The sequence below is a fragment of the Cyprinodon variegatus genome, unplaced genomic scaffold (assembly GCF_000732505.1).
Source record: "Cyprinodon variegatus isolate N-32 unplaced genomic scaffold, C_variegatus-1.0 Scaffold456, whole genome shotgun sequence".
In the NCBI taxonomy this organism is placed as follows: domain Eukaryota; kingdom Metazoa; phylum Chordata; class Actinopteri; order Cyprinodontiformes; family Cyprinodontidae; genus Cyprinodon; species Cyprinodon variegatus.
In genome coordinates this window covers 300,491-313,917 of record NW_015150909.1, presented here as the reverse complement: position 1 = coordinate 313,917, position 13,427 = coordinate 300,491, and the positions used below count along the sequence as shown (strand labels likewise).

Sequence of the window (13,427 nt, the reverse complement as noted above, 5' to 3'; positions counted from 1 at the left end):
TCTCTGTATATATGACTTAAATGTGAAAGCTTAGCAGGGGATTCAGCTAACATGTTTTTGTTTACAGCAGTTGACACAGAGTAAGTAATTTGAACCCAGTATCGAAGCACCACCCGTCCCATAAGTGGGAATATTGTCTCATCTGACATACTGAGGAATCTTTCCAGCACAGAATTTAAAGCGGATCCTTGTTCAGTTTTGGATTGTGAAACAAATGTTTGCAGATGGTAACTGGCAACTAAAGAAATGTGAGGAAAGTTGTTTTGATTAAGGGGAATGACTTGGTTCTACTGTGAAGTAATGAATTAAAATGAACCTTTATCAGGTAAACATTTTAAATATCTTTGTATGAAAAGTTTAACTGCATTATCTTTAAGAACAATGACTGTGCTTGATCCAGCTTCATGAGCGTCTCTCAATGCTTCACTCAATCATATATTTAATCCTCCTCTCTGCTGCCTCTCAGTGGGGCTAACAGGTTGGTACAATTATTCAGCTCTGTACCACTTTCTACCAATTCATTTATTTCAATTTAACTTATTCCTATATCTTTATTTTATGTCATCTCAAGACATTTTCTGATTAATTACTCCAACTATAAAAAGATTCTAATTAAATTGTATGCAGACTATATTAACCAATTAAGAATCTTAATGCAAGAGCTCCACATTTGGTAGATCAGTGTGTCACTAATCAGAGATCATTGGGGTCCTATTCATTAAGGTGGATGAAATCTGTATATTGTACCATCTGTGGGAAACTTTGTTACAGTGTAAAGGTAAATGGGTAAACTTTATAAACATTTTCATGCTTCTTGTGGCCCACAGCACCATAGATTTTTACTCTCCCTGACCTACATCTTCAGCATGTATGCTCTTTGAACCGAGGTAAGTCCCACAGCTCTAGTTAGTTTTGTAAAGTTTTTAGTCCCCTGTTGATGCTCTAAAGCTCAGATTATGAATCTGTTAGTGAAAGGTTGATGAGTTGAAGGGAATCAATAAAATATTGCGAGGCACCGGAGATAAATCTTTGCCATATTTACAATTTTTTTTATTTAAATGTTAAAAGTGAATTGTAGGTCTCACTTCATTAAGGTCTGCTTAAATGTAGACTTACCCAAAGTATGGATCAGGGGTTCATAGGAAGGAAAAGACCAATCTGGAGAGCTGTGCATACTACTCATTCGTACCACCAGCAAGAATGCTGCAGAAATGCATGTATTGAGTCGGGGTCTCTGCCACTTGTTTCTTCCTGTTTACAGGGAGATGTTCCCCTCTACTGTCTCTACATCCTTTTTTTTAAGAGGAAAAATACTCTACTGTGCCCCACTGTCACCCTGAAGTGAAATTAATAACTAGAAATATGTACTTCTTTGCAATATTCACAGAAACATAAGTGACTAATTGTACAGATTTTGATAGGCTTTAATTTTGAAATATATTTGGTGAGAAACATCTATAAGTGTTCTACTGTCACCTTGAAGTGAAATCAGAAACGGGACACAAAGTTTAACAACCAGTGAAACTTGTGTAAAATAGGCTTTTTGAAATGAAGGGCACAAAATAACAGTGTAAAACACTAACACTACACTAAATAAAAAAAGCAAAAACATTAAAATTATTCTTATAAATCCATATTTACAGGAGACTATTTTCATAATTCATAATTATAATAAATTATAATTCTAGTTAAAATTGTTAAACTTGTCGGCTTTATTTTAAAAAATCCAAGCCAACATTGCTCCCGTATTTCATAGTGTATAAGTGACCTATAGAAAAACAGTGAGGACTGGCTTAATGGTGGTTTCTGCAGTAGAGGCTGGTTTCAGTCTCTCACTCCAGACAGATGGCCTTCTTTCGAAGTCGTTTTCAATTGCAGCTCCCATTATGCCAAGAAGAAAACATCCTACTGTGAATGTCCGGTGGAATGAATGTGGGGGGGATGGGTCTATCTCCTAAACTTCCCCCATTTTTCCAACAGAACACATCTTCAGCAGAACAGAGACGTTTTCAGTCTTTGCTGTATATTTTTTTGCTTTCTATCTGAACCATTTGCTCATTGCTTTTCTTTCTGAAGACATTTGGTTGCACTGGATTTAAGGGTGCTGACTAAAAAGGTGCCCTCAAATAATCGGATTTGTAGTTTTTAACTAAATGAAAAAACTACTGACACTAAACCATGCATGAATAGAGAACCTAAAGACGGCAGGATGAAAAGACCAGTGAAACGTAACCAGAGATGTTTTAGCAGTGAGTTCTCTGCCTGCACAGATGGTAAAGCTATGTGAGGAGCTGCAGAAAGCAACACACTAAACATCCCTCCTACAAAATTAGTCTACAAAAGGCAGATGGATATATTTCAATCTTGATCAGAATCTGCAATAATCCCAGATGCTTCTTTTTTAAAAATGTAAATTTAAGGCATGCGTGAAAAAATAAATAATACTCTTTTCAGTGAATCCGGCCAACAGGGCAGCCTCACCCCTGACGCCTGCAGGGATCCACCGCCTGCAGTTTTACTGAATATTTCTCTTTGTATGACAGCAGCTCACACAGACACTGCAGGATAAATGGAGCTGACAGCTCAAAAGAAATTTCCCTTTGTTACTAAAAAATGCTTAATGTTAGAGATAAAATGGTGATCTTGTCTTCATTTTCAGGGATAATGATTACTTTTGGCACAGGCAAATAAATCTGTTGGTTTTAATTGATGAATCACAGAACTTCCTGGGTTTTTTTTCTTTTTTTTCCTTCCGTTTGTTTTTCAACTCACTTTCCATGCAGTTGTGTTTATTTTAGCCATTTATAGCTCAAACCTAGGATTTATAAACATCTATGTCAGGACCAGCCTATCATACAGTCCCAGTTTGTTCCAAATATTTAAAGACAAACCAGCTTCACTGAAACTATGATTTTAGCTTGAACAAATGGCTGAAAAAATGATTTTTTTTCTCCCTTCGGTATTTTAAACCTTTATTAAAGTAACAAAATAAAAACCCAAACCTTAAATACAGCAGCCTTCAAAGTCTTTCTGCCAGGGACCCCCAAAAGGTTGGAGACAGACAAGCAAGAATCCCGTTGCCATGCCAATATCGGTAGGGATAATATCATCTTCCCTCTACAGACCCCACCCATAAGACCCCCAAATCTGGCAGTGTCACTAAGGCGTAGTGACATGTTGAAAATCTCTGCTTTCACTCTTTATAAATCAAAACCTACAAAAAACAAAGCCACCTATAATAAAGACACCACACAGCTACACCGACACAAAACTATTCACATTAAAACATCTGCAGTAGAAATAAATGTGTGAAAGGTAAACTGTTACCAAAGCATTAAGTTTATAAGCAGTTACATTTTTTTCACATCACTCTGAGGTCTTTTCTAAATGACTACTTTCTATAACTGCATTCAGATGAGTTATATAAATCAATCAGCTGATTATTTGTGAGTTTATCAATATTTTGGAAAATCCATACTTGCCAACAGTGAAAAACTGAGCTTTTTATTCCATCGGTGTATCAGCCCACAGGATCATTGTCATTTTGTGCCTCGTATCTTAAACCTTGTGAAGAAACCTTATTTTGAAAATGTATCTTTGACATTCAATAATGGCTTTTAAAGGAAAATAATTGTTTAAATGACAACAATAAGGCTAAAAAATAAAGCAGTAACACTGCAATGCATTTGGTATGCATTATGGCAGATCAAATTAAAAAGTCAGCATCACTGATTGCCACCATCTAAAGGATTCATTAACTGTTTCCATGAAGAAAATTGGCCACAGCTACTGAGCCTCATATGCATGCAATAAAAAAAAACTTCACAAACTGTTTAATTTGATAACAGTTTCTTGTTGCCTTCAATTTTTTTATTGTTCAACTTTTCCAAATGCCCGCCTGGTTTATCCCTGCAACAGATTTTGTCAGGAAGTTCTCTCCTTATAGACCCTACATCCTTCTTCCTGCAGCTGGCATCCGGTCCATCTCTTTCCTGACTTTGCTCTTTCTTGTATGGAAATACAGAATTCAAATGTGGAAACCAAACTTAGAGAATTACAAAGAGAAATGGTAAAAAAAAAAAATTGCTTTGGCAATTTATCTCAAAGTCACTTCTATGCCATAGATTTTTTGTTTTAATCTCTTAACTCTCCTCTCACTACTGTGACCAAAATACATATTTTAAATATGTGGAAAGCAATTGTGAGCACAAAGTCTGCCCAGAAAAGAAAGACGATTGGGTTTATTCCAAAAAATATAAAACACCAAGTAATGTCACAGAGGTAGCGACCTTTGAAATTAATGTGAACTAGCTTAACATATTAATACCTTAGCATTTAACTAGTCTAATTTGCAGACAAAGTTAAATAAAGTACGTACACAGTTTGTTTGAAAAGAAACTTTTCAAAGTGTTTTTTTCTTGCTGTGGGTTTGATAAACATTCTGATGCTGACTTTCAGCACTACTCAGAATCACTTCTGTGTCGAACTTCCTGTGTATGCTCACGGTGCGTTCAAAGACAGCTCCGAAAAAGAAGTTAATGCTTATTAACAATAGTTTAACTGTTGTACAGACTGAAAAACTGTGCGGGGGACATGTCCCATGTGTACCCCGCGTCCACAAATACGCTTTTCTTACACTCAAAAATTGGGACATTTGCAGAAACTACTAATTGGAACCTCAGCGAGACATAACATTAAAAATCACGAGTCTCCCACGTAAATTGGGAGAGTTGGCAAGCATGAAAATCATGTCCCAGTCAAATTACAGACAATAGAAATAAAGTAGAATAACATTTCCAGATGTGATTATTCTATTCTGGAAACATCATGTGATTACTCAGGGTATCATCACTGCAAACATACACGAACAGTGCAGGAATCTCTATTTATAAGCATATTAAAGATTAAAGAAAGTCATCTCGTGTGGAGTCTCATGTGGGTCTTCAAATTACACTGCTGTGTGAATCTTGCGCCACACAGAGCACAGGAGTACGGTTTCTCTCCTGTGTGAACCACTTTGTGTCTTGTTAACGTGCTCTTTTGCCTGAAGGTTTTCCCACAGACGTCGCACTCATACGGCTTCTCCCCTGTGTGGACCAGCATGTGGCTCCTCACGGCTCCTGGTTCTGCAAATGTATCTCCACAAATCTCGCAGGAGAACGGCCGGTCTCCAGTGTGGACCTTTATGTGTCGCTTCAGATGAGATTTGCAGCTGAACGTCTTTCCGCATTCGTCGCAGCTAAAGGGCTTCTCTCCTGTGTGAACTCGGAGGTGTCTTTTTAAATTACACTGAAGCCGAAATTTCTTCCCACAGACCTCGCAAGGAAACGGCAGCTCCCCTGTGTGAACCCTGGTGTGCTCCTGGTAATGCAGCTTATGGCGAAAATCTTTGCCACAGATACCGCAGCTAAACGGCCTTTCTCCAGTGTGGACTCTCATGTGCGTCTCAAAATGAGTCTTGCGGGAAAATTTCCTTCCGCAGACGCCGCAGACAAAAGGCTTTTCTCCAGTGTGGACCCTCATGTGCGCCTGCAGAATCCCTTGATTCCTGAATCTCTCGCCACAGAAGTCGCATATGAATGGCCTCTCCCCAGTGTGGATTCGCCTGTGGTTGCGCAGATTCCCTCTCTGGTTGAACCTTTTCCCACAGACGTCACACTTGAACGGTTTCTCCCCTGTGTGCACTCTCTTGTGCGTGGTGAGGTTTGTCCTCTGATTGAATCCATGCCCGCAGACGTCACAAATGAACACTTTCTCTTTCTTCGCCACTGCTGCGTCTGAATCTGTGGTTTCCTGCTCGCTGGGGCGGCTTGCGTTACCAGAACTAGAGGAATGACACTTCATGTGTCTATGGAGGGATTGTTTGTAGAAATACCGCTTATCGCACTCGAAGCAGCTGTACAGAGCCTTGGCCGGGTCGCCTGACCCAGGTTTTCTGCTCTTATTTGAATCAACTTCTGCTCTAAAATCTGGCAGTGGTTCCTGCCACTGATCATCTTCATCACTGACTTCAGTCTCAGAGGAGTCGGAAGCTTTTCCAGCAGTTTTAATATGAAGGAAACTTTTTATACGCAGCTTTCTTGTGGATTCTGCTCCGAAACCGTCCTCATCGTCAGGTTCTGTTTTTATAAACTGAACTGATTTGCAGCTTGTCTCTTTGACTGGTTCAGTTTGCCCACGATAAATATGTGAAGACTGATATTCTTCTTCTTCTTCTTCATCTTCATCTTCACTTTTCACAATAATATTCAAGGGGAAGCTGTCGCAATCCTCCTCTGTGTTAAGCTGCTCTCCCTCCTGATTGGTCCAGAGTTCCTCCTTTTCCTTCTTTATGAGGAAGATCTCTGGGTCCTGCTCTTCGTCACTGGAGCTCCTCTCAAAGAGACTCTCCTCTTTAATCACCAACACCTGCTGATCATCTGTAGAAATGAAAATCGTCCATTAGAGTTCCTTTCTCATCATTTATCTTTAGCCACATTTTCCTCTTATTCCAACACACCGATCCTAGAATCTAAAGACATCCAGGCTTTTAGAACAGATTCTTGTGTTTAAATCTGAATTTAGTCCCATTTTGCTCTTTAGCTTGTTTGAAAACATTCATAAAAAATATTTCATTCAGAAGAAATTTATCTTCAAGAAGAGGTTGTTAGATTTTTGTCTCTAAAGAAAAAAAGCAGAATAAAAAGAATAGAGCCATTTATTTTCATTTTGTCTGACTGATGACTTGGCTGTTTATTTTCCTATATCAGGATCTCTGGTTCTGAACTTTTTGTTCCCTCAGTTTCCCTTTGCACTTGAATTTGTTAGTTTTTTTTTTTCAATCTTTCATTTATTTCTAATTAGACTAAATGTTAAACATTAGTTTGATTAATAATACAATTACAACTCAATTATGAGTTCCAAGTGCTTTTAATGTAAAATGATTTAGAGATAATTAAATAAATAAACAAACATACCCTGGTATAATACACATACAGATTATCTTTATATTTTTGGATGAAGATTATTCAGTTAGATGTTAATAATGAGACCAAAGGAATTGTACACATAAATATAGGGTATTATTTTGTTTAGTCAGCCATGCTCTCTTTTTTTGTGTCAAATTGTTTTTTGTTTTTTTTAACTCCACAGATTCTAGGTTAAGTTCAGTTTATAGAGTGAAATAAATTTATATTTTAACAAATTAACATTCGTAAACTTTATCTATTACACTTCCTAGATAATCTTCATGTTCAACAATATTTTTGCTTGTTTTTTCTATCCATAATACCCACGCCTCAGGGCTGTTTGCAGCCTCCATGATCCACCTGTGTTCTCTTGTAATTATCTGAAAGGTCCTGATGCAATCAAGGCTTCTTTACCCAAGTCAAAGATCCTTTTTGACAAAGAAATTAAAGTGTAAATGAGATTTTGGAACGATTTCAATTTGGGGTGGGCAATATATTGAATATAGTTGATGTATCTCAAGTTTCCCCACACGCAATAGTTAAAAAGACTCAAATTTGACTCAAATATGCATGACATTAAGCTGTCTGAATCTATTTCATTGAGTATTATTTTTCCCACACACTATGAATGCATCATAAACCCCTTCTGCAAACAGGATTATTTTCTGCGCAGCTCGCACACTACAGCCAACCTAGCAGTAGCCAGATTGATGTGTGTAGAACTGAGTTGAGTTCTACGTTATCGATCTGGGATGGCTGCCGTTCAGTCTGTCCGTGAAAAGGAAGGATGTTTAGTACAATACTTTGAGCTGAATGGGTGACGTGCCAGCTAGTACTCGGCTTTCATAATACGCTTTCAGCCAACTTGGTCGTCCATGGGAACCATCAATGGAGACACGATCATCACAATATAATTCGTTTGCAGCTTCTTGGGTGTTTTCAAAACTAGCGTGGTAAGCTGATAAATCAAACTTTTTCCAAATCCTGTCGGAAAAAAAGCACGGACAGCTTTTACATCTACAAATGCACTAACTCTTTCTCTTTGCAAATTTTTAAAAGAGAAATTGACGCAATTTTAGCTAAAACCGAGTCGATTGCGGTATCGACAGGCAAATCCACCAGTGTAGCCATGTTTGTTATGCCCCAATAAAAACCTTCTGACTCATCTTTCCTACATGTCCCACCCTAAAAAACAGTGCTGGCACGTCATTGATCCGACTCCCTGGTTGTTATAAGACAGACGTATTAGCGGGAATCCTTCAAGATGGATTTTTGTGAGACTGAAAACTTAGATCTTGCAACAATCCAGCTTGTAGCGCAAGGTTACACTACAGCAACCAGTAAATGAAATATAGCGACAGCAGGTGTTTCAGCTAAACAATATATGGCTGTCGTTTGGATTTCAGGGTGCGGACATCGAACAAAAGGCGGTAATTTTTAAGACATGCTGCAAAAGTCATAAAAAGCTATCCTCTGCAAAATGAAGAATGTTGTAAACATGTCAGTGTCTCCCAGCACACCAATTTAAACGTTAAATAAATCAGCAGTGAAGCCGATGACGTTGGCCTCATCGTTTGAAAAAGCAATGCCATATGAGAGAAAAAGGAAGAGATGGAGGGAAATCAGATGCTATTTATTACACCATTTACATTTTTGAGATGCTCTATTACCTGTGATGTGTTGTGGTCTTTGCAGGTGTTTTCTAAACTTGGCAATGTTCTTAATTTTACAATTTTTGTGCTTCTTTAAAATTTGCAGCATGTAAAGATCAATGCAAATAGTTTTGAGATGCTCTAATTTAATAATGCTGTAATTTTTGGATAGTATTTCAACATTTCTTTTGTAATTTGAGGTCAATTTCTTCTCTTATTTGGCATTTACTTTTTTATTATGCACATAAGAGCTTTTTTTTTTTTACATTTTACTTAGTATTGCAGGTTTTTTGTTTGTTCCCTGTTTAGTTGCTGGGATCGTTTAAGGTCTAATACTGGCACTGAATGACATAATGTGGCAGTATTATTTGTGAAAAGCTTTGAGCTGGTTATAATAAAATGTTTTAAATTTTAAACCAAAGGTTTAAATGAGTATACCAGTTTTATGCACTCTATTGTCTTTAAAGTTCATTTAAACATATCATGATATATATTATGTATTGCGATTTATATCGATATATGAATTTATTTTTTTAATCGCCCAGTCCAAATCCAATACAGTTCTGTGATGTGAGGCAAAATAAGGTTGAATAGTCTGAATTTTTAAAGAGTCAAACTGATTTTTTTTTTAATTTGGAGATTTTTTTCTCCAAATTACCCAAAAATGACAAAATGACAGGTCAAACATCTTCCCTGCAGAATTTCTCTCTTTTTGTTTTCTAGAGCTTTTTCTCTTGAAAGGAACTGCACTTCAATTCACTCCTATGATGTAGAGAAAGCAAAAGAACATTTCTAAGACAGTCCAGCATCTGTTTATGTAGGGCTGGACAACATGTCCTAAGCATATATCATGATTTATTTCCTAATTGTGGTCGATAAAATATAATTGAGATATATCGATATAAGATCCTCAGAAAAACTACTTGGTATGCCCTAACAGAAGCCTGTTAATGTTAATTATTTTACCATATTTATAAAAAATACTCCAATACAACTTGGCTGCTTTGTAGTCAACGTTGAGACGACCTCCAGGAGGTTAGAGCCAGATTTTATGGAGAATAGAGAAAACGTGTTATGCTATGTGAAAACTACAGGCCAACTGAATATGGATGCATGGCGTGCATGTTCTGAAAGCATAATAACCTTATGACCTCCATGAAAAATTCAACCATAGCCACCAAAAAGGGTTGCATTTTCCCCATAGAACTAGGAGGAGTTGGCCGCTCACACTTAAAAAAATTCCTCTTCAACGTTGCTACACAATAAGCAGTTATTTCAAAGCCAATGACTTGATGCAATCTGCTGGGCTTTTTAAGGCAGACAACTTTTAAAGAGTCGCCAAGAGAGACGAGCAAACTGCATGGAGGCATTGACTGCAGCATTTTCTCATCCTGGGCAAGCATGTGGCAGCAGTGAAAAGGAACCACTCCCAGCTACCAGCAAGACGTCCAGCAGAGCCGGGCTCCACGGGAACGGGCCATCTGCTGCAACAGAACCCCCACACAAAGACAACACTAAAGCAATGGGCTTCGTCTGATTTGGGAGAGAGAAAAACAGGACATCTCTGGCAGGAATACATGCAAATTATCAGAAAGCAGTAGGATAAAAACCCATTAATTTATCAGATCATAATGTTCAGGATATCGCAAAGTTAGTGACGTTCTTCTTTTTTCTGGCAACTGTGGAAAAAAATTCAAGATCTGTTAAAGATAAATCAGCATCAGCTCCGTCATGTTCTTAATTGGCAGAACCTTAAAAATAGCTAAATTTGCTGAATGCAAACTTAATTAAGCAATATTTTATATAGGAGTTTACTGTATATTCTACAGTAAATATGACTCCCCTATTATGGCTGAAATATGGAATAAAACAACAAACCAACCAATTTATTTATTTATTTTTTTTATTTTGGGGTAACAGCTTTCTAAAGCTTTTATTGAAATATTTTTAGAAATAATCATTTTTTTTCTAACCCCCACCAGCTAATCTTGATATAAAATCATATCTACACTAACATTTTTTGAAATGAAGGGTAATTTGAGTAGGTAATTAAAAATAATTTGGCAATGGGATTAGTATTTTTACTCTTAGAATATGACATTTAGATAATATGCACTTGAAATAAGACAATGCAATTGTGTTTTCATATATTAAGTGTAAATTGTCTTGTTCTATTGGAAAATGTTTTATTTTACCTCCTGAATCAAAGAAGAAATGCACTTATTTTAAGAAAATATTATTTCTTTAGATTTCGATTATTTTCCAGTGTAATTATGTCTCTCAGGTTAATAACAGTTGCTTTGGCAAAAAAAAAAAAAAAACAGTCTAACAATGTCTGAGATTGACTTGATGATTGTTTAGATTAGAGATTTAAAAAAATTTGAGATAAAAAAGCTAATTTGTTCTTCATGAAACAGTACCAATAAAAAGAACTGATTGGTCCAAATTAATCACCAAGAGCTGGGATCTAATCTAGGTTTGAACGATTTAATCAAACCTTGACCAAAGGAAATGGGATTTTTAGTATTCCTGTCCTCCCAACCGTTTCCTGTTTTTTCTCTCCGCTGCCTGCTATTGGCTAATCCCAAACTAGACCAAACGCTTAAAGAACAACTTTGGGAAATAACCCGATCTAAATGAATAGAAACAAGGGAGGTCATTATCCTGAGCCACAGGGCTGCAGCTAGCCATTGCAGTCTCTTCTTACCAGCAGTTTTCTCATCGAGCTCTTTCAGTGGCTCCTCGTCCTCTAAATGCAGAATTTCAGAGCCGCGCCGAAGATCACAATCCACTACATTCACGCTTTCTGCCATCTTTAAAATTAAACAAGGCGCAACAGCTAACCCTGCATTTCTACCAAACTGAATGAGAAGATTCCGCTAAGTGATAAGCCCATAAAAATTGCAACCAACCAGAAAAAAAAAAGAGAATCCAAAGGACCTGCTGACGTAATGTTACTGTTTTGAACAGGCATCTGGGCGGACACCCTTTTCATCAAATTCCCTTTCTAACTGTTGTATCAAATTATTATTTAGAGCCGAATAAATATTTACAAAAAAGACTACAAAATGAGTAAAAGAAAAGAGAACACTACACACAAATGTATTTAAATTGAGTCAGGTTAAATTTAATTAACCCTTTATAACTATTTAACAAATAGGCCTAATTATATGTATTTTAGTCATTTATAAAACAGCAAATTTGTCAAAATGCTCAAAATCACTTTACTTGTTTATAAAATGTGAGAAAACCATTAGAAGAGCATTTACAGTTCATTACTACTTTATGATTTTTTTTAAAAATGTGTACATTCCTGGAATGTAAAATAAACTTCATGTTAAAATTAATACTGGATAATCTAGTTATTTAAATCAAAATGACATAATAGCTTAGGCTACATGATAACAGAGTAGCTATTTAGCCTCTGATATTTGTTAAAAGACTAAAAAACTTTCATAAACTGTCTAGATGAAGAGACTTAGTTTGTCTACCTGAGAAAAAGACCTATCTAAAAAAAAATAAATAAATAAATCAGATTAGTACTTAACTTAAACTGCTCTGATGAAGGTTTTATCCTGTTTTATTATTATTATCTTTATTACATATTATAAACATATGGGATCATTAAAGATAAACTCATATTCCATACCTTACAAAAATGTTAGGCTTTTGTGTACATTTTAGCAGTGCTATTAAAAATATGCACTCAAAAGGTTATTCTTCAATTAAATTGCAGGCTAAAACTTCACCTACATACATATAGCTTAAACTTGGGGTTGTGCAAGGATGTCCTATAACACTTTATCTTTTTTTTTTTTTTTACCATGCAGCCAGCTGCTAACAGAATCAATAAATGTTACTCTTTCACAAGAAAACGATGTTATTACACAAATACCTCTAGCTATCAACCTGACAAATCTGCTGCATCTTCACTCTGTTTAAATAGAAAGAAATGCTGATTAATTGCTTTTAAATGTTGCGCCTTTTCTTCCAGCTGTAATGTAGCTGCAAAAAACTAATCATTTAGGAATTATCATTAATAAAGATGGAGGAGCCAGTTGCTATTTAAATTTTAACTTGATCATTGAAAAAAATGAAATAATATAAACCAAGGTCTCAAAAGATACTGAAAAGATGCTATTCAATTTATTTATGGAGGAATAATTATATTTAAAAAACTGTAATAATGAAGTCATGCAATAAAGGCAGCAAAACATTTTACAATTTTATTCTCAATAATAATAATAATAATAATAATAATAATAAAAGATTGGCTTAAACAATAATAATAAAAAAAGAAACTTCATACTCATTTTTATAAGCTCTTAATTTGGAGTCCTGAGTTTTTACTTATTTTGCAATTGCAATACTGGAAACACCTCCAAAAACATTCTAACTTTTATAAACAGAATCTTCTCTCCTGGTCATTGATTTACAAGCATAATCTTTCCCTACATGAATAACACATATGGAGCAATGAAGACATCTTATACAGAAATAAATATAAAAACAAAATTTTACCCAGATTAGTTTACCCATAGGCTGCTCAGTGGCGCAGTGGGTAGCACTGCTGCCTTGCAGCCAGAAGGTTCTGGGATTCCCGGCCCGTGGTCTTTCTGCATGGAGTTCATGTTCTCCCTGAACATGCGTGGGTTCTCTCCGGGTACTCTGGCTTCCTCCCACAGTCCAAAAACATGACTGTTAGGTTAATTGGCTTCTCTAAATTGTCCTTAGGTGTGAGAGCGTGTGCGTGAATGGTTGTTTGTCCTGTTTGTCTCTATGTTAGCCTGCAATGGACTGGCGACCTGTCCAGGGTGAACCCCGCCTC

General features: G+C 36.4%; 1 protein-coding gene across 1 annotated transcript; it reads right to left on the bottom strand.

Annotated features, from left to right (window-relative positions):
* Nucleotides 1–2,749: 2,749 nt before the first annotated feature.
* LOC107093994 (gastrula zinc finger protein XlCGF57.1-like) lies at nt 2,750–11,530 on the bottom strand. The gene is made up of 2 exons (XM_015389386.1): nt 11,307–11,530; nt 2,750–6,419 (listed from the first exon to the last, which is right to left on the bottom strand). The coding sequence occupies exons 1-2, from the start codon at nt 11,410–11,412 to the stop codon at nt 4,915–4,917; spliced, it is 1,611 nt and encodes a 536-aa protein (XP_015244872.1). The 5' UTR covers nt 11,413–11,530; the 3' UTR covers nt 2,750–4,914.
* Nucleotides 11,531–13,427: the final 1,897 nt, after the last annotated feature.

Bases quoted from the DNA above. Each gene is read 5' to 3' on its own strand.
- LOC107093994 (XM_015389386.1), bottom strand. From the start codon at position 11,412: ATGGCAGAAAGCGTGAATGTAGTGGATTGTGATCTTCGGCGCGGCTCT. The intron at 6,420-11,306 runs GTAAGAAGAGAC...TCATTTCTACAG, and splicing joins GCTCGATGAGAAAACTGCTG to ATGATCAGCAGGTGTTGGTG.